General features: G+C 34.8%; 1 protein-coding gene across 2 annotated transcripts in view; it reads right to left on the reverse strand.

The window, feature by feature from the left end:
- Positions 1-22170: 22170 nt before the first annotated feature.
- LOC105463307 (ANTXR cell adhesion molecule 2) overlaps positions 22171-26922 on the reverse strand; it is a 154373-nt gene continuing 149621 nt past the window's right edge. For both annotated transcript variants that reach the window (XM_011710333.3, XM_011710332.2), the window contains exon 17: positions 22171-25417. In XM_011710333.3, the coding sequence (XP_011708635.1) occupies positions 25379-25417 (39 nt within the window). In that variant the 3' untranslated portion in view covers positions 22171-25378. The remainder of the gene's footprint in view (positions 25418-26922) is intronic.

Consider the following 26922-nt stretch of genomic DNA (forward strand, 5'->3'; position numbering starts at 1 on the left):
TGGAAAATCATTTAATATATTTTAATAAGTCAATTTAATTGACCATCCTATTTTCAGACGCAGTATAGCTGGCAAGTCAATATTATCAACAATAATCAAAACTGCCAGCTATATGAAAAAAATCAGTCTGATAAATTGTATACAATTAAACTCTTGTTTAAATGATTTTCTAAAATTATGAAAAATGATAGAAAAAAGGATGGGAACATTTACTGAAAGTGTAAGACATGCTCTTCACTGGTAAGACTAAATATAAATTCTGAGAACTCTTCTCTTTGTTCCTTCCCAATCAAATGCCATCATGTTTGCCCTTAATGAAGAATTAAAACTGGCTGGGCATGGTAGCTCACAAATGTAATCCGAGCAATCTCGGAGCCCCTCCTTTGTACTTCATGGCAGTTTAAGAAAATGATCGAAAGAATAGAAAGAAATGTTCTGTGGGCTAGCCAACAGTGTTTGAGAGAACAGTGATCAACAAAATCTATCCTATTTTTAAAAATAGTCAAGAACTTGTTTACAAATTTTTTTGTACATAAACCAAATTAAACATCCCCTAAGAGTTACCTAGTAACTGTTATAGGAGGGCAAATGAAAAATCAGATTTGAAAAGGGCATAAAATCATTTAAGTAATTTTTTAGTAAAAATTATTTATGCTTCTGTTTATCCTTCAAAACCGTGGGAAGAAATGGTATAACTGTAGTATGTGATACCTAAAACAATCTCATTTATTTCATTTCATTCTTACTAGCCATTTTTTGTTTTGTTTTAATCTATAATGTAATATAGTGTTAAATAACATAATTTCCTGTAGTATTTCCTGCATTAGTCATAGTCCTCCAGTTTTCTACATCAAATGTTGGTGGTCAGATGCATAACCTACCCAACTCATTAATATCTTTGCCTTGGAACACTTCAGAGACAGATGTGTTGGCTGGTTTCCATTTAACTTTAGTACTTCCTTATGGAGAAAATTATTCATTTAAAAATGAGTTATAAATAGTCTATCACAATGAAAAACAAAAAAAGTCATTTTATCTCAATCACATCTGTAACTTTAAGTGAATCTATATATGGAAAAATAAATTTTTCATGTGCAAATGCATCTAATGTCCTTTTAATTTTATCTCCATCTTTAGAACTTGTGGCTTATACAGTATATTTCTCATGAAACATCCAATTATTTGCATTTTCATTATCCATTTTAACATTGTCTAATAAGGTGTAAACGATAGTTTAGAGTTTGAAAACCTATTGAGAAGGCTCAGTATAGAAACCTCTAATGGAAAAGGGAAACACTTAAGCACTCCATTTAAGATGTCCTTTCTGACAGGAGCATGAGATAGAACACTCTTGAACTGCTACTTCCTCTTGAGCAAGTGATTAATGTTGTTAGTAGAAAGACATCATCACAACATACAGCTCAGCAACTCAGTCTACTGTACCAGATTTATGAAGCCTAGGTCAATATAAATTGTTGTAGGAGACTCACAACCCTGTAATTCACTAGGGAACAATGATCGAAATGAAAACATGGCCTTGATGTTGTCTTTGCTCACTATTTTCATTGGCAGATGTATAATTGAGTAAAAAACTATCTTGGCATTTAATGAGCAGGTAAAGTATGAGAAATAGCCCTCCTTGAATGCTGTCTTTAATCTTCAGTGATGGCTCAGGCACTGGAAACAAAGGTGAGTTTTACAGGGGCAGAGTTGACTAGTTATTCCCTAAGAGGACTCCTCAGCCAGTTCTCCTGGATGAGTTAAGGTATTTATTTTCATGTTTTTACATTTTGAGTAAGAAAAAGTTGTAACATGTTAGAAAAACATTGTGCATATGAAAACAATGTCTTTCAAAAGTACATAATTCAACAATTCAACATAATAGAAAAAGTTCTTTGACTTTGAAGTTTATTTTAAAGTCAAATGGAAACAACCATCTACTCTATTATTCTCCTATAATTTATATCCACCCAGGTGATTTAAAGGACCTTCCAGGCCATTAGGCTAAAATAACAAAATAACTCATAAGCATGGCATCAAGTGCTTATTATCACCCCGTTGTCATCTAAAGGGCTCATTCCTTTTATTACATCTATTTCTTACATTATCCTATTTTTAAAAAGCTTTTATGCTTTAGCAAAATTGTTCTCATCAATAAAAGCATTGTCTGAATTACATGGATGTTCTTTTAATGTGGTGTTCACTGTTTTCAGTCGCTCTATGAAATCAACTCCAGAATTTCAGGCATTCAGTAGGTGTTTTGAGAGGCACATACTAAATCCTGAATAAAATAAATAATATTTAGTTTCAGCTGCAAGTATGGAGGAGAAAGAAGAAGTAAGTTCAGAGTCTCAGATAAGACTTTCAAATGAAAAACAAACTGGAAATTTAGCAGATCATTGTGGTCATATCAACTTGGATTGATTTACAACATTTCATGTGATTTTTAATGTCCTCGGTTTACCATATTAACTTCTGAAAGTTAGTTTAATTTTCTTTCGTTTTTGTTTGTTTGGTGTTGGGTTTTTCATTTGTTTTTTGAGACAGAATCTTTCTCTGTTGTCCAGGCTGGAGTGCAGTGGCACAATCTTGGCTCACTATAACCCACCTCCCAGGTTTAAGCCATTCTCCTGCCACAGCCTCCTGAGTAGCTGTGATTATGGGTGCCTGCCACCACACCTGGCTAATTTTTGTATTTTTAGTGGATACAGGATTTCACCATGTTGGCCAGGCTAGTCTAGAACTCCTGACCTCAAGTGATCCACCCACCTGGGCCTCCCAAAGTGCTGGGATTACAGGCATGAGCCACCATGCCCAGCCTGAAAGTTGGTTTAATTTTCTAATAACTGTGTTTGTACAACCTAAAAGTAAACAGTGCAAAATAAATATATGCGTTGTCTTATCCATTAAAGGAAAAAGCTAGATATTTGGAAACAAATGACTGGATGAATTTATTTTTCACTTGCCATCTGAAATGAGTAGCAAGAGTATGTAAATATATTATAATTTGAGTAGCACCAAAAGGATCCCTGTTTAACTGTATTTCCAACACAGGTATTTCAAATTGTGAAGAACGTTTTCGGAGAAAGTATCAAAGATCCTGATTAAAGTAAGAAAGTAATTCATTGAGCTATTAACATCTCATTACAAATCAGCATATGAGATTAGCTAAATAGTAATCTGATAGTAATGATATTAGCTAACACATAGAGTATATACTTTATGTCAGTCATGTGCCTAAGAGCTGTATGTATGTAAATTTAAATGATCTTCCCAATACACCTCTGAGGTAGACACCCAGAGGGTAATCATTATTATTATCCCCAGTTTACAGATGAGGAAACTGAAAGATAGTATTAAACAATTTGTCCAAAGTGGTACAATTAGGAAATAGTAGAACTGGGATTTAAATCCAGGGAACATAAATCCAGAGTCTGTGTCTTAATCACTATGGCACAAACAAAGCACCACAGTGTGGATGGTGGTACAAAGTAGAGGGGTTTCCTCCCTTGCCACACACACAAACGTGAATAGTGAACATAGTGTCTCACTGACTTGCCTAGGGTCAGTGATATATAGAGGTGGATGGAAAAATATGTTTATGCATATACAAATACGTGTATATATAGACATATATATGTATACACACACATATATACAAATATACACACATATATACATCCATATACAGGTATATAGCTATATATACATGTATGTACCCATATGTGTGTAATGAAATTTTATATAAATATATGTGAATATGACTGAGACACTGGTGAAAATATGAGCTAAAAGAATAAGTGTCCTAAAATGTAAAGCATTAAATACCATATCAAGTTCATAGAGCTCAAGTTCTAAGTATATCTTCCACAAAATTGCATTTAATTAGGTACAAACAGATATATCACATTTGTAACTTTTTTCAAGTTTTGCCACTCTTTTCAGAAATTTTATTATCATTAATTATTATTCATTGAGTAAATGGATGACTATTTATTAAGGGACTGGATTAATTATTATTTATTGAGTGCTCACAATGTGCCAGGGACGGCTGGCAGAGCATAAAGGGACACTGTCCTTGCCCTTGAAGAATTCACCAGATAAAGAGAAAAGACAGATGCACTCAGCCTTAGCCTTTAAAGGTGGTTATTGGTGTTTATGTTACACAGAGAGGATGCTTTTGTGTGTGCATACGTGTGTGCGTGTGGTCAGCCAAATAATATGTGACTTACTTGACTATTTCACTTGGTCGTCAATTCATAGGATTTGGTCTTAGAAAGCTGAAATTAAAGCCATGTATCAGGCCTCATTTTCCCCCACCATACAAAAAGAAATCGAAAGGTCCATGCCCCATGGCAGGGCATCAGGACATCTATCTGCTCTCTGCATCTTGTCCTGCCCCTCTGGGGGTCTTATTCTAGCACTGCATGCCTTCCCTCTCTACTAGCTTTTCTCCCCCTGCATCTATAAATATTAATAATTTAAGTCACCTTGTTTTGAAAGGAAGTAATAACAAAAGCATAAGAAGTTATTTTTATCCAACAAAGTCCCATTGCTGACCTTTTTAGCCAGCCTTCCATTTAACTTCTTAGCCTACTGCAATCCAGCTTCTATCAATCTAGCTTCAGTTCACTGAAACTATTTCTGTTAGGTCCCTAGAGACCACTTTATTACTAAATCACATGGACATTTTTCAGCATTTACCCTACTTGACCTTCTGCAGAATTTCGCAAAGTTGGTAAGTTCCTCTGAATTGTATTAATAAGTATTTCAAATAAATACAAATATACAAGTGCTTTAAAAGACACTCTTTACCTACTATTCAGGTAAAACAAATATTGACATTTTGCTATGTTTGCTTGAACTTTAGCTTATTTAAAAAATAAGAAATACCTTAAAAAATCCCCATTATTTCCCCATTATTTTCCTCTCTAGAAGTAGCTTATAACCTGACATCAATATTACTGATGCCTTTTTCAAAATATTCTGATCCTTTGGCTTGTGTGCATCATTCTCTCTTGGTTCTCCTCACACATTTTTGACATATAATTTTTAAAATATTTCGCTAATATCCTGTTAACATAGATAGCTCTCCAGGTTCTGTTCTTGGTGCTCTTTGTCCACCCTCCAAATTTTCTTTGAGTGATTTCATTCATTCTTATGGCTTCAAGCAACATCTCTCCTGAGGTATAAAACTATGCCTATAACAGCCTACTGAAAATTGCCACTTATATATTTCACAGGCAAACTAGTGGGACCAGAACTAAGCACATTTTTTTTTTCTGTGTTAGAGCAAAGTTTACTGCTGTAGTAGACAGGCTCACATTTCTCCTATATTAAGGTAGTAGTTCCAAAATATGTCCACAAATTCTTTGACACACTCTCCTTCAAAAGGTGGAGGCTAATTCCGTCTCCTTGAGTGTAAGCTAGAGTTAGTGACTCCCCTCTAACAAATATGGTGTGGTGAAAGTGATGACGCATAACTTCCAAGCTGAAGGTTATAAAAAGTGTTCTCTCTCCTTTCTCTCTCTCTCTCTCTCTCTCTCTCTCACTTGCTTTGGGGAAGGAAACCTCTTATGTCATGAAGACACTAAGAGAACTCTATCAAAAGATTCACGTGTCGAGAAACTGAGGCCTTCTGCCAATAGCCATGTGAGCGAATCATCTCAAAGGTGATTTCATAGCCCCCGTAAAGCCTTCACATGACGGCAACCTTATGAGATATCCTAAGCCAGTACCACCAAGCCAAGCCACTTCCAAATGTCTGACTCCATAGATGCTATGAGATAATAAGTGTTTATTGTATTAAGCCAATAACTTTTCAGGTAATTTGGTATTATATGGGGTAATTGTTACTATAAAAATAGAACATTAACAAGTAAGTTAGAACAAAATTAGCTGCTCTAATAGATAAGCCTGCAATTTTTAGTCACTTAACACAATAGAAGTTGAAGTGTAACACTTTCTGTTTCCTACCCACAACTTCATACTATGGAAGTGGGAACATGAATTTTCTAGAAGTTAGTTTTCTCAGACATACTTTCATTTTCCACATTAATGAATGGCATTCCCAGTCTTTTGCAAGCTAAATTTGCCAAAGTCAGAAATCTATGAAATGTCTTGATTTTCTGATTCTCTTCATCTTATACAGGTAATCCATCACCAAATATTGTTGATTCTAACTTTACAATATACATTTTTACAATCCATTTTACTTTCGACCTCTGCTGCCATTTTAGGATAAGATGATTGCAATAATTGACTTTCCTACAAATTTTGCATCCTTCAACGTATTCTCCACACTGCATGTTATAATCTTTCTTACCTTAATATCCAGTTATATCACTTTCATGTAAAAAATAAACAAATACAAAACAATACAATCTTATTAGCCAATGATCTAATAAATATGTTCTGTATACCTTAGATTGGGGGAAAAATGTTAACCATGACATTAAGATCTTTGACTGACTTTCTAAGTTCATCTCATGACATTTTCCTTACTTCAAATTTCAGTTAATTTTTGTATAAGATTTCAGCTACTCTGTACCTCCATGATTTCCTCCTAAATGAACAATGCTCTCTTTTGCCTCATTAACCTTACATACGCCTCTTCATCTACTCTTTTCTTTCTTTATTCTTTACTCATGAAGCCTCATTTCAAGTACTATCTTTCTCAAGAAGTCTTTTCTCAGCACCTACTTGGTATTTGTTCATTCTCCTGTAACATCCTGTGCACACCTCTCACTTTCTTTTCTTTACCATCAGACTCTTTGGAAGTTTGAATCTCCAGAATCTATGCCTGGGAACACTACAGGTTTCCCCTAAGTTAGAGTTTATTTTTATTATACTTTAAGTTCTGGGGTACATGTGCAGAACGTGCAGGTTTGTTACATGGATATACATGTGCCATGGTGGTTTGCTGCACCCATCAACCCGTTATCTACATTAGGTATTTCTCCTAATGCTATCTCTCCCCTAGCCCTCAACCCCTCAACAGGCCCTGGTGGGTGATGTTCCCTTCCCTGTGTCCATGTGTTCTCATTGTTCAACTCCCACTTATGAGTGAGAACATGTGGTGCTTGGTTTTCTGTTCTTGTGATAGTTTGCTGAGAATGATGGTTTCCAGCTTCATCCATGTCCCTGCAAAGGACATGAACTCAGCCTTTTTCATGGCTGCATAGTATTCCACGGTGTATATGTGCCACATTTTCTTTATCCAATCTATCACTGATGGGCAATTGGGTTGGTTTCAAGTCTTTGCTATTACGAACAGTGCTGCAATAAACATACATGTGCATGTGTCTTTATAGCAGAATGATTTATAATCCTTTGGGTATATACCCAGTAATGGGATTGCTGGGTCAAATGGTATTTCTAATTCTAGATCCTTGAGGAATTGCCAAACTGTCTTCCATAATGGTTGAACTAACTTACACTCCTACCAACAGAGTAAAAGCGTTCCTATTTCTCCACATCCTCTCCACATCTGTTGCTTCCTGACTTTTTAATGATCACCATTCTAACTGGTGTGAGATGGTATCTCATTGTGGTTTTGATTTGCATTTCTCTAATGACCAATGATGTTGAGGGTTTTTTTTGCTATGTTTGTTGACTGTATAAATGTCCTCTTTTGAGAAGTGTCTGTTCATGTCCTTCGCTCACTTTTTGACGGGGTTGTTTGTTTGTTTTTTCTTGTAAATTTGTTTAAGTTCTTTGTAGATTCTGGATATTAGCCCTTGGTCAGATGGATAGATTGCAAAAATTTTCTCCCATTCTGTAGGTTGCCTGTTCACTCTGATGGTAGTTCCTTTTGCTGTGAAGAAGCTCTTTAGTTTAATTAGATCTCATTTGTCAATTTTGACTTTTGTTGCCATTGCTTTTGGTGTTTTAGTCATGAAGTCTTTGCCCACGTCTATGTCCTGAATGGTATTTCCTACGTTTTCATCGAGGGTTTTTATGGTTTCAGGTATTACACTTAAGTCTTTAATCCATCTTCAGTTAATTTTTGTATAAGGTGTATGGAAGGGATCCAGTTTCAGCTTCCTACATATGACTAGCCAGTCTTTCCAATACCATTTATTAAATAGGGAATCCTTTCCCCATTTCTTGTTTTTATCAGGCTTTTCAAAGATCAGATGGTTGTATATATGTGGTGTTATTTCTGAGGCCTCTGTTCCATTGGTCTATATATGTGTTTTGGTATGAATACCATGTTGTTTTGGTTACTGTAGCCTTGTAGTGTGGTTTGAAATCAGATAGTGTGATGCCTCAGTTTTGTTCTTTTTACTTAGGATTGTCTTGGCTATGTGGGCTCTTTTTTGGTTCCATATGAAATTTAAAGTAGTTTTTTTTCCAATACTCTGAAGAAAGTCAATGGTAGCTTGATGGGGATAGCATTGAATCTATAAATTACCTTGGGCACTATGGCCATTTTCACAATATTGATTCTTCCTATCCATGAGCATGGAATGTTTTTCCATTTGTTTGTGTCCTCTCTTATTTCCTTGAGTGGTGGTTTGTAGTTCTCCTTGAAGGGGTCCTTCACATCCCTTGTGAGTTGTATTCCTAGGTATTTTATTCTGTTTGAAGCAATTGTGAATGGGAGTTCACTCATGATTTGGCTCTCTGTTATTGGTGTATAGGAATGCTTGTGATCTTTGCACATTGATTTTGCACCCTGAGACTTTGCTGAAGTTGCTTATCAGCCTAAGGAGATTTTGGGCTGAGATGATGAGGTTTTCTAAATATCCAATCATATCATCTGCAAACAGAGACAATTTGACTTCCTCTTTTCCTAACTGAATACCCTTTATTTCTTTCTCTTTCCTGATTGCCCTGGCCAGAACTTCCAATAAAATGTTGAATAGGAGTGGTGAGAGAGGGCATCCTTGTCTTGTGCTGGTTTTCAAAGGTAATATTTCCAATGTTTGCCCATTCAGTATGATATTGGCTATGGGTTTGTCACAAATACAAATTATAGTTTTAGTGACTAAGCATATGTATGAGTGAAGTGACTTTATGGACCTTTATATCTGTGCTGTCCAATACAGTAGACACTAGTCACAGGATATGGCTATTTAAATTAAAATTAATTAAAATTAAATAAAATTGAAAATTTAGTTTATCAGCCCCTCTGGCTATATCTCAAGGGCTCAGTAGATATTAATAGAGGAATAGAATACACTGATTAAATTCAGCCTTCTAACTAGCTTACAAACGCAAACAAATCCCTGGGAAAGGAGTAATTTCTTATGTGATTAGCTAAATGTAACTTTGTATGAATGGGGAGGTTGGACCATTCCAGTGTAATGCTTGATCTCATTTTATTTGATTAGGCAAATTACAGAACAACGGCATGAAATGTATTACTATACCAATGTAAACTCCAAAATGTGAATCTCATTATAGCTGTGTGGCCTTGAGGCCTTTTAATGTTGAATCAAACTAACAAGTTCAGGTAGTTCAAAATAATGTTCACACATACACATACTCACACTCACACATGCACACACACACAGGTGTTAATTAACTCTTTTGCAAAGGAAAGCTTAACCCCTTGTGCTATAATTCATGGAAAAAAAGAGAAACAGCGACATCAGTCAAGTTGTGAAAATAATAAAAGTAATCAAGCCACTTGAATGTTGCAGCAATTTCAAACATACTTAATTGTGTGATTTGGATGTAGATCATAAGTGACAAGGTTGACAGAGAGCTAGACTCTAGACTACAAAAAACATTATATGTTCCGGCAAATATTTCATCACAGTTTTGGTTGTATAACATTTGCGTTCCAATCATATAATTCAGGAATTGCATCTCCTTATAAATCTAGGTGGAAGTCACAGCCTATGTGTTTGCTTGTGGCAACAGCAGTGTCTGTATCAGACTGGTCTACTTAAAAATTTTTTGGTTAGAGATCAGACTTCAAATATTTCCTACATATGTTTGCTTCCTCAACCTGGTATTTTATTCCCCACCCTCTGATCTTTCCTCTGTATCTGTGCCCTTCATATCCTTTCATATGATTTCGCTAGGCTCAGTCACCCAGGTCAAAAAAGCAGGCTCAGGAAGTGCTGGCTTGTGGGCTATTTATATAATTCATTTGTACCGAATGCCACAAAGAACTTGACTGACACACCTGTCACGGTAAAGTCTTTGAATTTCTTAACCTATGGACAAACTGGAGTCACTGAAGGGCTACAAGTCAGAAACAAACAAAAATGTTTGAAATATAAAATGCTACAATCCCTTTGGGGGACAGTGTGGCAGTTGTTAAAAAGTTAAAATGCATCTATCATTGTCCCATTCCTATTTACTCAAGCAAGATGCATATGTTCACACAACTTAAACATACAAAGGCTTGTATACAAATGTTCATAGCAGCTCTATTCATAACTGCTAAAAACTGTAAACAACACATATGTACATTAACAGGTGAATAGATAAATTGTGGCATATCCCTACAGTGGAATACTATTCAGTAATAAATAACAGCGACTATTTATATATGCTGCAACTTGGATGAGTGAAAGAAATCAGTCTCAAAAGTTTCCATACTATTAATACATAATTCCATTTATTTTTCATTCTCACAATGGCAAAGCTATAATAATGGAGAGCCTGTCAGGTTTGGAAAGGGGTTCGTGACTAAAAGGGGTCTTTTGTGGGGGTGGTACTATTCAGTATTCTGACTGTAGTAGTGTTTATACAAATCTATAAATATATTATGATTCAAAGAACTTCACACATACATGCTCACCAAAAATGTCAAAATTACTCTATAATACATTTTAAAACAATATTTTAAAGTGAAAAATAGTATAAAATTGAAAATAAAAATAATTCTATGAAATTTAGTCTTCTATGCAATATATCATTAAAACTTATTAGTAGAATGTTTATTTAACATTAGAAATATCATTTTTTGAGTTTCTTTTACCTTTTCATTTTGAGATAATTATATTTTCATACATAAATAATAGAGGGAGTCTGTATATCCTATATCAGGCATCTAATGGTAACATCTTCTAAAGCCACAGTTTTTGAATAGTACAATATTACAACTAGGATGTCAGCACTAGGACAGTCACAATAGAGAGAAAATATTATTGTTTCAAGGATCTCTCCTTTTGACATTTTATAGCCTCACCTGTCTTCCTCTCTTTACTTGGTCCCTTAACCTTGGCAACGACTTTTTCATTTCTATCATTTTGTTGTGCAGTATGTAACATTTTGGGATTGACATTTTTCACTCAATATAATTCACTGGAGATTCATCCAAGTTACTGTGTGTACCAATAGTTCATTCCTTTATTGTTATTGAGATGTATTCCAAATGACTATACTACAGATTGTTTAAAAATTCACCAGCTGAAGGATATCTAAGTTGTTTTCAGATTTTGGCAACTACAAGTCAAGCTGCTATGAACATTTATTTTGATTTATCTGGGATAAATGCTCAATTGTGCAATTTTCAGGCCTTATAGTAATTACCTGCTTTGTTTTATAATACTGCCAAAATGTTTCCCAGAGGAGCCTTACCATTTTACATTAAACCACACAATGTATGAGTAATCTAGTTTTTCTACATCCTCATCAGCATTTGATGTTATTACTACTTTTTAGTTTAACCATTCTGATAGGTGTGTAATAACATCTCATTGTAGCTCTAATTTGCATTTCCATAATGAATAATGAGGTTGAATGTCTTTTCACATGCTTATTTGCCCTCTCTGTATCCTCTTTACCAAAATGTCTGTGTTTTTTGTCCATTTTATAGTTGGATAGTTTCTTTGTTGTGGGGATTTTGTTGTTGTTTTACTGGTAACTTTTAAGAGTTACTTATATATTCTAGATAATAGTTCTTTGTCAGATGTGAATTTTGTAAATATTTTCTGCCAGTGTGTAGCTTGTTTTTTCATCTTCTTAAAAGGGTCTTTCACAAAGCAAAAAGGTCAGTTGTTCTATTACCACTTATTGAAAATAATCTCCTTCCTGTATTTCATTGCTTTTGTACCTTTGTCAAAAATGAGCCAGGCATACTTGTAGGCCTATTTCTGAGTTCTGTATTCTGTTTCATTCATTTGTGTATCTATCTTTCTTCCAATACCACATTATCTTGATTACTGAAGCTAACAGGGCTTAATATTGGATAGAATAACTCCTCTCACTTTATCCTTCTTTTTCAGAATTGTTTTAGTTATTCTAGGGCCTGTGTTTTTGCATATAATTTTAGGTAAGGTTTTGTATGCACACAAAAAAGCCTTTCTAGAATTTTGATAGCAATAGTATTAAGCCCATAGATTAGTGTGGGGACAATTGACATCTTTACTATATTGAGTGACATCTTTACTATATTGAGTCTTCCAATTCAATAACATGTCTTTCCATTTTTTAGGACTTTAATTTCTTTCATTAGTATTATGTAAATTTTAATACACGAAGCCTGTGCATATTTTGTTAATTTTATACCTAAGTATATCATTTTATTGAAGTAATTGTAAATCACATAGTGTTTCAAATTCCTGTTTCCGTATTTTTATTGTTAATATATACAAATACAATTGATTTTTGTATAATCATCTTGTATGCTGTGAAGCTAATTATTCTGTGAATTTACTCATCAGCTTTAGGAGTATTTTTATAGAATCTTTAAGATTTTCTACATTGACAATTGTGTATTCTTAAGTATGGACAGTTTTATTTCTGCCTTCCCAATGTGTATGTCTTTTGTTTATTTTTCTTGCTGAGACTATGCTGAATAAGAAGAATGTCTGACAGTAGACATTCTTATCTTGTCTCTGATTTTAAGTAGTCATTCAGTCTTTCACCATTAAGTATGATATCAGCTATAGTTTTTTTGTGATTCTCTTTTGTGAAGTTCAGAAAGTTACCCTTTGATCCTAATTTGCTGAGAGTTTTCATCAGTAATAAATATTGGATTTGGCTAAATGCTTTATTTGCATCAATTGACATGATCATATAGTTTTTCTTCTTTTGCCCGTTGATATGGTGGATTACATTAATTTTTTAATGTTGATAGGCCCTTGCACATCTGAAACAACTACTACTTTGTATGGAATATAGTTTTTTTATACATAGATGGGTCCAACATGTATTATTTTGTTGACAATTTATTACCTAAGTTTATGAGCGATAATGGCATAGTTTACTTTTTGTGTGTCTTTTTTAAGTACATTTTTGGTCTGGTTCTGTAGCCTCATAAAATGAGTTGGAAAGTACTTCCTTTCTTTTCTAATGGAACAGATTGTGAAAATTGGTGTCAATTCCTTATTAAATATTTGATAGTATTCACCAGTGAAAGGGTGTAGAACTGAATTTTGGGGGTTGGTGTAATTAAAATTCAATTTATTTAATGGTTATTGATTATTCAGATTCTCTGTTTCATCTTAGTTGAGTTTTGGTAGTTTCTGGTTTTTGAAGAATTGGTCCATTGCTTGTCATTAAGAAATTTACAAGTAAAGCAGTTCATTATGTTCTCTGATTATCCTTTCAATGGCTGAAGAATCTCCAGTGACATCATCTATCTTGTTTCCAACATTGATGATTGTTGTCTTTTTAAAAAATCTTTGTCAGTCTTGCAAGAGGTTTATCAATTTTGTTGATTCTTTTGAAGAGTCAGCTGTTTGCTTCATTTATTTTTCTCTATTGTTTTTCTGTTTTCAATTCCATTGCTTTCTGTTATTATTTTTACCACTTTCTCTCTTCTACTTGTTTTTAGTTTATTTTACTCTTTTTGTCCTAGTTTCCAGAGGTAGGAATTTATTGATTTGAGACTATTCCTTTTATCTAATGTAAGAATTTAGTGCTACATATTTCCCTCCCTGCATATCAAACTATGTGGGATAATGCAGCCTCTTAGGAAATGATCTGCTTCAATGAATGTTCTATGGGCATGTGAAAAAAATGTATATTGTGTTGCTATTTGGTAGTTAATGCTATATATATGTCAATTAAATACTGTTGGTTGATTGTGTTGTTCAATTTTATATTCTTATGATTTTTCTATCTAGCAGTTCTATCAATTGGTGGAATTTGTATATTTGAGTGTTGAGCTGTAATTGTGGATTTATTTATTTCTCCTCTATCCAGCTCTGTCAATTTTTGCTTCATGTATTTTGAGGCTCTACTTTTTTTTTTGTTTTTGGCATGTGTATGTTTAGGATGTTATGTCTTTTTGGAAGATTGACTCTTTTATCATTATATAATATCTCTTTTTATCTCTAGTAATATTCTTTGTCCTGAAGATGATTTTATCTGATTATTAGTATCATCACTTTTGGTTTTTTAAAAATTTATATTTGCATAGTATATCTTTTTTCATCTTTTATTTGAAATCTATGTTATTCTATTTGTAGTGAGTTTCTTGTGGATAGCATATTGTTAGGGAATCTTTTTTTAATCCACTCTGCCAAACTCTGTTGTTTAATTCATGTTTCAAGGTGGACAGCAGGTGACAAGATACACCTACTTAAGCTTTGTACCCATCAAGATAGGTTCTGTCTCGAGGGAAATGCTAGTATCTGTGCCTGTTGACATTCCCTGTTGGAGGTCTCTGCAGTACCCTGTCTGAAATATGTGGAACAATAAACAAACTCAGGATTCACCTTCATATTGTTCCTCATGTCTGAGGACCTTAAGCAGTCTTGAAACATTTCAGAGGCTTCTTTTGTTGTTGTTGTTGGGTTATGTCCAACAACAACATTTTATCATTGTAAGAGGGAGGACCTAGTAAGAATGGGACTACTTTCTCTTGCAGAAACCGTAAGTCTGAAAAATAATTTTCCAGTTCATCAATATATTTATTAAGAGCCTATTATTTGCCAGGCATTCTGCCAGGTGTGTTGCTAAGTAAGTAGGAAAGGAAGGAAAGAAGGAAGGAAGGAAGGAAGGAAGGAAGGAAGGAAGGAAGGAAGGAAGGAAGGAAGGAAGGAAGGAAGGGAGGGAGGGAGGGAGGAAAAGGAAGAAAGGAAGGAAGAAAAGGAAGGAAGGAAAAGGAAGGAAGGAAAGAAGGAAGGAAAAGGAAGGAAGGAAAAGGAAGGAAGGAAGGAAAGAAAGAAAACATGTATTCATTTTCCCTTTTGCTGAAAACTTTCAGCAAACATTTCATTGCCTTCTCTAAAGACTCTAGCCAGGCTAGCCCCTTTCTATTACATGTTCTCATCACACTTCTAAATTTCCACTTTACAGAACTAATGACACTTGCATCTTATCAGTGTCTGTCTTCACTTGCAGACAAGATTGTTGAGAATAGTTATCTTTCTTAGTTTCCCATTGTCTACTGCAGAGACTGGCACAAGATAGGCATCTGCCAATATTCATTAATTAAGCTGATAAATTCTAAAATTCAAGGCAGTTTCCTTTCTCTCTGCTTTGTTCTTACTGTTGGTCTTTATGCCTGGTATAATTGCTGCATGACTGCTGACCTTCTTGGTCAGGTTTTGGCTCCTTTCTATCAGCAATAAAACCAGACTCCCTGACCTATCATCTTTTGCTTATTTGGAAGGGTTTTTCACTTCTGGTTATTGAGCACAGCTAACTTCCAGGACTCCACCCCAGACACATCATTCATGCTATTGTCCAGGGGCTACCAGAAAATTAGAGAGCTGTGGAGGGCTGTAAAGTTGAAGTGCCTGGTATCATCCAAAGCAACATTTTTCTTTACCTGCTTTGTGTGGATCAATTGGCAAAATGAGGAGCACATGTTGATGTTAAAATGGAATAAATACCTGGGACAGTTGATTATCACAAGGTAAAACAGCAAAATATAAATCTATCTGTTCAATTTTCCATTGTGAAATAATCACTTCACCATATAATCCTTGGAAATTAAAACTAAGACTCTTAATTATCCTTTCACTGTCTTGGGTTTTCTTCCCTTTCTTGTCCAATGTTAACTGCTTCTACAGTTGTGATAAAGCAATGATCTCTATTAAAAGTTCCTTCAGCTAGCCCTGAAAATAATTTCCTGGGAACCCCCCCTTTTGGCTAGGAATCATGTAAACCTTCTTAACCTCATCATTTTTATGGTATTTTGTTTTGTTTTGTTTACCCTTAGGGGATATTAAATTTTTATGTGGCTTAACTTCTCTGTACATAGACCAAAGTAATGTTTTGCAACAAATAGAATGATTTAAAAGCACTTTGATTTCACGGGAGGGCTGTTAATGTACACTGAAAATTGTGTGGCAGCAAAATGAGAAACTCTCAGCCGCACAGAGTTTATCTAGGGGCGCCTGTGTAAAACAGGCCTCATTTAGCATTAAATCTCATTTTATGTGATCAGGGTTTGTTTTTAAATGGGCAACTCAGGATTCATGCTACAAGACTTTTTTACTGAGTATCAAGAGAAGGTCCTTTCACCCCCCCCACCCATGCCCTTATAATGCAATTTATCACAAAATTTGCCTAGAGTTTGGCCAAATTAGCACTGTATACATCATGTGCATCTGGTATATATTTGTTAAATAAAAACAACAAAAAATATGTAAAAACACTTTGGAAAATTATAAAATAATATGTTATTAATGTTATCAAGCGATTTGCCTGGTTTTCTCTAAACATGTTAGGAACTCATTATTTACAGGTGTCAAATTTCTTCACATGAATAATCAGGAATAGCCTTAGGATCACAAAGTGCATGAAAGTTCATATTATGGGTCATTCATAGCATTTTCAAAGGTAATTGTACTTAGAAAGGAGTGTCTGTGTGTGCGTGTGTAGCTATGTAACGTACCAAAATATGAGAGATGTGGAAACTATTCCTGTTGCCTGTATACAATAATTTCTTTCTAAGAACTCAAGGTGCATGGCACATAATGTTATGTTTTAGGGAAAATCTACCGGGAGAATCTGATCCCTTTTACTTCTTTCATTTTAGAGTTTCTCAATTTTATTGATGTCTTCTTTGAGATTACTACTTGAAAAATATTTAAAATGGGTGCTATTTTATTGAATTTATTTATTTTTTATTGTATTTGTTTTATGAGACAGAGTCTCACTCTTGTCACCCAGGCTGGAATGCAGTGGCGTATCTCATCTCACTGCAGCCTCCCCCTCCCGGGTTCAAGTGATTCTCCTGCCTCCGTCTCCCAGGTAGCTGGGATAAGAGATGTCCACCACCACGCCTGGGTAATTTTTGTATTTTTAGTAGAGATGGGGTTTCACCATGTTGGGCAGGCTGGTTTCGAACTCCTGACCTCAGGCAATCCACCAGCTTTAGCATCCCAAAGGGCTGGGATTACAGGCATGAGGCACCACACTCGGCCTAGTTTTATTGACTTTAAAATCATTCTCCTTTCTTTCACTTTTTTTTTTTTTTTTTTATCCTGGAAAAAACCATTAGCAGGTGGGGAAAGCTTTTTAAGACTCATATGTCTCTTACTGATGTTAACATTAGAATATCAACTTATTTTTGTTCTTTGTCGCTGGTGATGTTTCAATACCTTCTAAGTAGATTTTCAGTATGACAGAAGAAAATCCTACAGGGACTGACTCTAGGTTAACTTCTGGGCATGTGCAGATAGGCCAAGTAAATGCTCCAGAGGCAACAATAACCCGACATGTGTTTCTCAGTTTTGGACGAAGTTTTTCATCTGGCAAAAATCTTCCAAGTATTTATTCCCTGGCATTTTTCCTTTTCTGAGAAAAATCACAAGTAAAATATAAAGCAGTAGAAAGGAGACAAATGGAGTTACTAAAAAAAAAAAAAAAAAAAAAAAAAAAAAAAAATCAGTGTAACAAGAAATTTGGATAGGTAAGGTTCTAAAGTAGAAAGCTGAATTCATCTTGTATATCTTCTTATGGTATCAGATAGAAGGAAACATTCAATAAAATGAAAATGATTATAAGCTTTGTTGTGGGCTGAACAATGGACCCTCAAGATGTCCACATCCTAATCCCCAGAACCTGTTGACTGTTACCTTCTACAGCAAAAAGGACTCTGCAGGCATGATTATGTTACAGGTTTTGACACAGAAAGATTATCTAGGATAATCCAATTTGGTCTAATGTGGTCACAGTAGTCCTTATAAGAAGAAGGCAGAAGAGCAGCCACAACAGGGGATGTAATGTCTGAAGCAGAGCTTGGAGTGCTAGGCTTCGAGGATGAAGGAAGTGGCCACAGGCTAAGGAATACTGGCAGCCGCTAGAAGCTACTTCAGGCAAAGAAACAAGTTCTTCTCTCTAAACCTCTAGAAAGAGCTAGTCCTCCTGAAACCTTAACTTTAGCTAATTGAAACAGATTTTGGACTTCTGATCTCCAGAACTGTAAGAGAATACATTTGTGTTGTGTTAAGCAACTGTTTGTGGTAATTTGTTACAGCAGCAAGAGGAAACTAATACAAGCCCTCTCATCTCAATTTAATTGATGTTCAAAGTGTTCTTGAAAAGTTAGAAATCATAAACATATGCAGTAATGACCCTGGGTTGAGATTTATCAGACTGATTTTTGAAGTTAAGGAAAATATTTTAAGGCAAAGTGATACCTTCTGTTTTATTTACGATTTTAAAGGAATAATTTGAGGAGTATGCTATTTTTACTCTGCCAGCTCAATAAATGTTATAGTTTTAAAATAAATTGTAGATTGACTTTTCTCTATCATTTTGAATTAGAATTTTAAAAAATCATTGATTTACCTATAAATTCACCACCTCAGAGCTTTTTCAATGTTGACAGTAATACAGAGATGCTGAGCAACCAATAATGTCATTGTAATTTTCTTTTTTATTTAGTATTGTGTTATTGTAATCATGTCACTGCCTCTCAAAATGGCAAAAAGTACACTGAATATTCCAGGTCATAATTTAGTCTTTGATATTCTTTGAAACAATTATTTAAAATCCTTTCAAACTTTCTGAGATACCTAGCTTATTATGAAGAATTCCAAGATGTTAAAACTACTACAATTTTTCCCCATTTTTTAAAACATTAAGAATTTGTTGAAGAATTTTTACACTTGAACATATTGTTTAAAATATAATCTTTCTTTCCATGTGACAGCCTCACACAAACAAAGTATTTACAGAAGCTGCAGGTCTGTCATTGCTGTTTAATTAAGGGAGACTTTCAGAACTAGAGGATATTAAAAAAAGAACTAAAAAGAACACTTTATTGTGATAATAATAATGGCTTCATTTCACATCAGAATTTCAACTAGTAAAAATTCTATTTACAGGTGTCATCTGCTAGAACTAGTCAATCTTGTTTTATATTGTGAGTTTTTCTTTCCCCAATTACTTATACAAATCAGATGGTGGAGTACATAAGCATGCTAAGAAGTTTAGATTTGCTTCTAATTTGGCACATGATGTAACAATTTCCTTTCTCTATCATTTATGACTTTGGAAGCTTTCAGTTTCTTTGTTTGGCATCTAAATTGTTTAAAATCACCTTGTCTTTTAGTTCATGGAGACAATGCATATCTTTTTCATAGTCTACACCCTAGAACAACTGTACCCAATATTTTTGGTACCAGAGGCCAGTTTAATGGAAGATAATTTTTTCATGGACAGGGGTGGGGGGGGGGGGTGGGTATGGTTTCAGGATAATTCAAGTGGATTATATTTATTGTGCACTTTATTTGTATTATTATTACATCGTAATAGATAATGAAATAATTATACAACTCACTATAATGTAGAATCAGTGGGAGCCTGAGCTTGTTTTCCTCCAACTAGATGGTCCCATCTGGGGGTGGTGGGAGACAACAACAGATCATCAGGCATTAGATTCTCATAAGAAATGGGCAACCTAGATCCCTCACACACACAGTTCCAATAGGGTTTGCGCTCCTTGAGAATCTAATGTTGCTGCTGATCTCACAGGGAACACAGCTCAGGTGATAATGTGAGCCATGGGGAGTGGCTGTAAATACACATGAAGTTTCACTTGCTTCCCACTCATCTCCTGCTGTGTGGCCTGGTTCCTAACAGGCCATGGACCAGTACCAGTCCATGACCTGGGGGATGGAACCACTGCTCTAGAAGATTAGTTCTTGCCTTCTTGCCAATTATTTCTAGTCAAACTGAAACCTACTTAAATGTACATTTTAATAACTTTAACAATTTATTTTGGACCACCCACTGACATTTACAATGTTGTAAATATAATTCATCTAAGATACAAATAACTTCATGGCAGTTGGGAAACCCTATTTAGGGTCCACTCTTTAAATTTTTGAATTTTTAGATCACAGTATCTTTCTACATTAAGACAACGCAAACTTTGTGAAAGGCGAGCAATTGTAACATACAATGGATTCTAAGCTGTGTTCAAATTACTCAGTATTTTCCACTGAATACTTGCTATGGGCAGCACAGGCATAGTAACTGTCAATTAAGACTTTTTTTTTTTCCAATTTTGACTAAAAAGAGAGGAGTTTAGTAATTTTTCTTTCTGCAGCATAGAAAGTAACCCAATTATTAAAACTGGTAGCATAAATATCTCATAACAATTTCTGTGCTTCTCTTGCTAAACTTATGAAACCAGAGTGAAGTACATGGATACATTTCCCAATGTTTTACCCATCTTTTTAAAGACTTCATCAGATATAAGCTTTAAGTTGCTTCTTTGACAAATTTTAGTTGTAAGAAATTAACTAAGATATTATTATGACCAATTATCAACATATACTATAGTTCAAGGTTTTTTTTTTCCAACTGACAGTTTACAGAGCTAATATTACCACACACTATGTATAAAGAAGTCAGTCATATTGATATAAATATGAGATACATAAATACTAAAACCTCCAACCTAACCTTATTAATAGAAATGTAGTCAGAGCCCTGGTGCAGTAGCTCATGCCTGTAATCACAGCACTTGGGAGGCTGAGGCAGGAGGACCACTTGAAGCCAGGGGTTTGAGACTAGCCTGAGCAACATAGTGAAACCGCATTTCTACTAAAAATGCAAAGTTAGCTGGGTGTGGTGTTGTGTGCCTATAATTCCAGCTACTCAGGAGGCTGAGGGATGAGAATCACTTGAACCCAGGAAGAGGAGGTTACAGTCAGCTCAGACCACACCACTGAACTCCAGCCTGCCTGGGCGACAGAGCGAGATTGTTTCAAAATAAAATAAAATAAAATAAAATAAAATAAAAAATCTAGTCAGTGCTGAAAGGAACTTTTGATATCTTCATTCCATCTTCAGTCTATGGTTGAGAGTTTATCTGTTCGACATCAGCAAGCTAGTTGATGGCTGGGTCTATGGTCTAGGACCTCTCTGTCACCTGATCCCTAAGATAAGGCTCTTTTTGAAAACACGTTGAGTTTCAACTCTCCTTCTGTTCCTCTCTCTGTGTCACACACACACACACACACACACACAAATTTACCTTAATATAGTTATTGTAGAGCAATCTAAACAAGCATATTTTTATATAAATTTACATGTTGTACTGTGTACTTATCAGCCTTTTCTTTTGGCAGGAGAGCACAAAAATAAAATACACTAAAAAACCAGCACAGGACCTCCTACATTATGGATTTTCAAAAAAATAAAATAAAATAAGTCTTTCTTTTATCCAATCAACTGAATTAGATTCTAGTAGGAGTGGAAATACACTAAAGTGTTCTCATAAATATGTCATAGAAATTCACTAAGCACAATATTAATTTAACTCTGAAACTAGAATGTGTGCCCACACTGACTTTATTTCCTACAAATAGACAACGGTTCTCCAGCCTCACCTGCCTGTTTCTTTCCTTAACTATGTAACAGATGTATCAAGAGTTATTCTGTTTCTAGATTATGTATTTCCTTTCATATTGAAATGATGCATATATTTCTTTCCTGTGTACATATACCCACCAAACTTTTCTAGTAATAATGAAACTCTCAAAAACTTTCTAAAGTAATGTGATGCTATAGAAAATGCTAGTAAAAGCTAACCAACATACAATATATGCATGGAGTAGGAAGTTATAATTCCTTATACTTGTAAATGTGACCTGATTACATTCTGCCTTCTTAAATTTCAAAAATAACATACATAAGCTGGTCTATCAAAATGTTTTAAACACCTAATTATCCACAATACAGAATTTGTTTCAATTTAAAAATAAATAAATGTATCTGCCTCTAAGCAGTAAACAATGGTTAGTGATACTTAGATAATAAAGTTAAGTTCACAGAAACACCCAAATCTTACATCTAGTAAGGATTTATTATAACAAATATTGAATAATTTATTATTTAAATGGTTAGAATAAAGTTCAAGGGAAATATAAGCAACCTTCTTCTTTCTCTAACAATCTGAAATACATGGGGGTTTAAACCTTCTATATATTTGTCAAAATAGTAATTAACCATAGATGACAGATGCTGCTCCCTAGTCAATGGAGGGTCTCAAATTTTACTCTGCATCTCATTGGGAAGGAAATATAAATTTTTAAAATAGAATTAACTTGGGGAAAGGCATCAGTGCTGCAACTCTTAGCACCAAATGTTTTTTCTTGGAGCACCAAATGCTCTAAGGAAAACATTCCAAGTATCAAAGTTTTCAGATAGATAAATATTTATGGATCAAATCCATAAAGAACAGACATTGTTATGAAATATATATAGATGCCTTCAAAACTTTCTTTCTAGGCAGAGTAGACACATAAGTTAGGAGTCATTTCCCACTTAATTGTTTTTGCAACCTTATGCAACATGAATGGTTTATGTGCAAGACTTACTCATTTTTACACAGAAAGTAGATCTTGACTGACATGATGTCCAGAAAATCAAACAGAAGCTATTTCTCTATATAAAATATAAAATGTCATTAAATTTATAGAAACTGCTTTATTTTAATCTTTTTCGGTTGAAAAGTATAGGGATTTTTGATCTGGTCTTTTGGTAAGAAAATAACACTCTTTAAAACAAATTGTTTTCAATTGCTAGTTAGTATAATTGGAGAAAAGTATAAAATAGATCTGGTTCATATCTTTAAGGGCAATGAAATTCCATCAGTCTTTGAACTTTATTAATGGTATTTTTTCAGTCTACATATAGACCATTGCCACTTCCTCTTTAAGAGCTCTTGATAGTAGCTATATAATAATCTACAGAAAGTTATTTTTCCATTTAAAGGCAGAGGTTAATTTACATTGTTCATGCAGCAACATGTAAGTATGCTACATAATTCTAGAGAAATTTAAAGTAGTTACCAAAGAAAGATAGCTTTAGCTTCTGTAGTATTCTCAATGATATTAAAATAGCAATTGGTGAGCACTCATCAGAAATGAAGCGCCCATTTAAGGAAGCTGCATTAGATCTTGTTCCAGATGCAAATGCAGAACAAAGGGATATAATAACTCATTGCAGAAAGGGTTGGGTATACTATATCAGGCTTCCAAGTTATACTTGCATATGCAGCTACTGCCAATAGTATCATCTGTGAACATGAGGGACATTTTGGAACTGAATAGAATTCCAACCCTGAAACTAAGCAGAACAACTGCATATTCAACCCAAGAAGGCATTAGCTTTATGTAGGCTTAAAGAAATGGTAGCACAGGCATAGGTAAAATTTTTATTTATGAATGTGTGGACACATGACTTTGGATCCAGCCAGCCAGTGACATAAATAAACTTGAGCAAAAGTTTCAAGCTAGAGGATATATATGTATAGAAAATTATATATTTGTGTGTGTGTGTGTAAGGCCTCTTGGAACAGTGCCACAAACCTGGACACCAACCAACAGAATACTCCCATCCTTTGAAATTTCCATTAAGAGCACAATGGGGGTAATTATACCAGGATGCTCCAATCGCTCTTTCCATCTTGTGCACTCGCATGCCCGCCAAACATGAAATGTTCGCCTTCTCCCTTCCAATGTGATGGTTGTTGAACTTATTTTTAGTGTCATTTGATAAGCCTTTGTGCTCGCAGAGAGACATCCCACTGACCCAGCCACTGGTCATTGTCTATACCAGTTCACATCAAAGCAGGCGCACTTTGTCAGGTTTCCAGTCGAATATCCATTTCGCATCTGAAGTACAGTATCGAAAGTGACTAGATCATTTGAGCTTTTTTCTTCAGCTGCTGCTTTCCTCCCCCACAGTGTTTCTGCTCACGCTAACATAATTTGGCATCGTCGACGTGACACAATGGTGGTTTTTCTAAAAAATTATAATACATACATCGTCAATGTTTTGTGATGGCGATCCTCCTGAAGATTTAATTTGTAAATTGAAGAAAGGAGGTCTTTTTCCTCTACTGAATCATAACCAAGGTAGAGTGCCCCTCAAAATCCAAGTAATGCGCATACAGTAATAGGTCATTCAATGTCAAAAGGCATAAAAAAGATGAGCAAAATCTTCACAGGCTGCTGCTTGCTGTTGCTTTTAATTATATTAATTAAACTTTGAAATTTTCATGCAAAGAGAGTTGCTGGCTTGTGACGCTGAAGAGCCCTTGGAGACTTGACGAAAGAAAAAACCCTGAGCGGAAGCTTTGTGGTGACTGCTTCCTTTAAATTAAAAGCAAAACGAACTTCTAGGTATGTTTATAGCTATTCATGCTTTATGCACTACTAAATCCTAAGCATAGGAAAAGAGGAATCTACCAGTTACAGGGACAAGTTTGCAAAGCACAAGGCCCTTGCACTTCACTCAAGATCTCTGGCTAGAGGCTGTCTTTCTGTGGAATAACGCTCTATTAATTTTCTTGTCCCGAGTGCATAATGAAAGAAAGGTGTCTTCGAAAACTAAAGGGCAAAATCTTGCTTGCTACCAATACCTTGAGGCATCTTGTCTACATTTTGTCATGCGTGTGCACTTTTCAGTGTTAGAATGACAAGATTTTCCAGTCAGAAACTTCCCGTAAGGCACACTGTGATAGGGGACTTGGAAGGATTCTGTGATCTGACATAGCTATAAGGCAATGGACTTCTTTATTTACTTAGCCTGGTGGGAAATTGTATACTCTGCCTATGGATAAAGATCTTGCCACATAAAAACACAAGTGCCATGTTTCCATGTAAAAAAACTCCTATCTTCCATCATGGCCAGTTGTTTTGGTATCATCTTCATGTTGTTGCTGTTGTTGCTTTTTCCTCTTCTACACATTCAAACAAACTTTCTTGTACAAACCATAGTCTGCAGGTCAGTGTTCCTCTTTATTTTCAATGTCATAAATCATGAGTTACCACTGAGTTTCATCACCTCCCATGTAGATGGCAGAACAAATGTTTGGAAATGTTTGGTGCAAGCAAAGCAGAAGGCAGAGAAAACATTTCCTGACTGAGAGGAATTAAGCTGCTCTTCCAAAAGCTTCTGAAATGCACTTGATTTTTTCCATTTGGTTGAAAATCAGCTATGTGAAAATGTGCCATCTTCGTACCGTCTTGGTCTTCCTGCTTCCATTTTACTGAGATGGAACTCGGGAGAAGTTTATGCACCGGCCCTGAGGAAAGAAATAAGTCCATATTGAAATATTGAAGCCATTATTAAAAAAGCATGAGAACATCTAGTTTTCCTACCATGATATAATAAACGATTACCCAAGGAAAGTCATGTTAACATGAGACATGAAGTCATAATTTTTTTTTTTCTTGGTTTAAAGCATGATGGTTCATTCAGATCTTTTCCACAGTAAGTTCACCTATGAGATGGTATGGTATAATTAATATGGAAAAACAATTATGGAAATACGATTTTGTTACTATTATCTAAAATACAGCATTACTATCAAGGCCATAAAAATATCAAAGACACAACCCGATATACTTCTTTATGTAATGAATTAAAATGAAAATATTCTCTTATGCAAGCTGGTGCTCCTAAAATGCATACATGAAGATCACATTTAGTAAGCAGTAAGAGACTGAGGATGAGGAATCCCAAAAAAGGGATTGTCATCTCTTTGTAATTCCATTTCATGAAGGGTTTTTGCAAAATCATGTCTATTGTTACTGACCATTTCTCACCACTGCACACCACCATCATGTGTTCATTTCAAATGGTGACTATTTGCACTTACACATTTCCAAAGAAGATTTGCCATTCTAATTTCTTAACACTTCTATGAAAGTTGTGTGGACACACTGTTCCATGTGTATTGCAAATAATCCAGGAAATATTTGAAAACAAAGTTCCCAATGAGTGATAAAAGATACTTTCCTTTTATCTCTTTGGTATGATACTACTGATCCACTGTACCAACTAAATCATTCCCAGATTCCTCAACCAGTCAAAAGCTAGCATAGTGCTTTCTACATTAGGGTCAGGATTATCACCCTATTGAGATTATTTGTATTTCTTACAATAGCTGCTCTCAAAGCGTTTTAGATTTTAGAGTGTCTCTTTATTTCCCTCTAAATGTAAGTTTGTTTTTAATATCCAAAACATGCTAAAATTCAAAAGCAACAAAACATTGTTGAAAAAGAATGGTTTGAATGTAAAAGCAGAATTTTTGTCCATTTTACTCTCAAAAATGACTGCTTAATAAATTTGAAAATTTCAGAAATTAATGAAGAAACAGAAAAGCACAAAAACAAAACAGAACTAGGAATTTCCATTCGTTTTTTCTAAAAGACAAACATTCATCACATTATCTGTCTTTTAAATACTTTTGGAGGCAACATTATTACTACAATTGCCAATTTTTATTACTTACTCTGCGTTAATGTCTACAAATCACATCAGTGCAAAAGGAAGTAGGAAAAAAGCAGATAGAGGATCAGATTAAAATGAGGTAAAAATTCCTTACTGATACAGGTCATAGGTCATGTACTCAGACTGTATTTTTGTGTTACCTAGAACTTTCAAACAACATTTTTAGAGTGCATATTAAGTGAAGAGGTGCTGTTCTCTAGATTAGCTAAGGGAGCTATGTATGTTGCCAAAACACAATAAAACAATAAAAGTGTTATTTTCACACACATCACGTTTCATGGTTAGAAATACTTT

The sequence above is a fragment of the Macaca nemestrina genome, chromosome 3 (assembly GCF_043159975.1).
Source record: "Macaca nemestrina isolate mMacNem1 chromosome 3, mMacNem.hap1, whole genome shotgun sequence".
NCBI classification, from domain to species: Eukaryota; Metazoa; Chordata; class Mammalia; order Primates; family Cercopithecidae; genus Macaca; species Macaca nemestrina.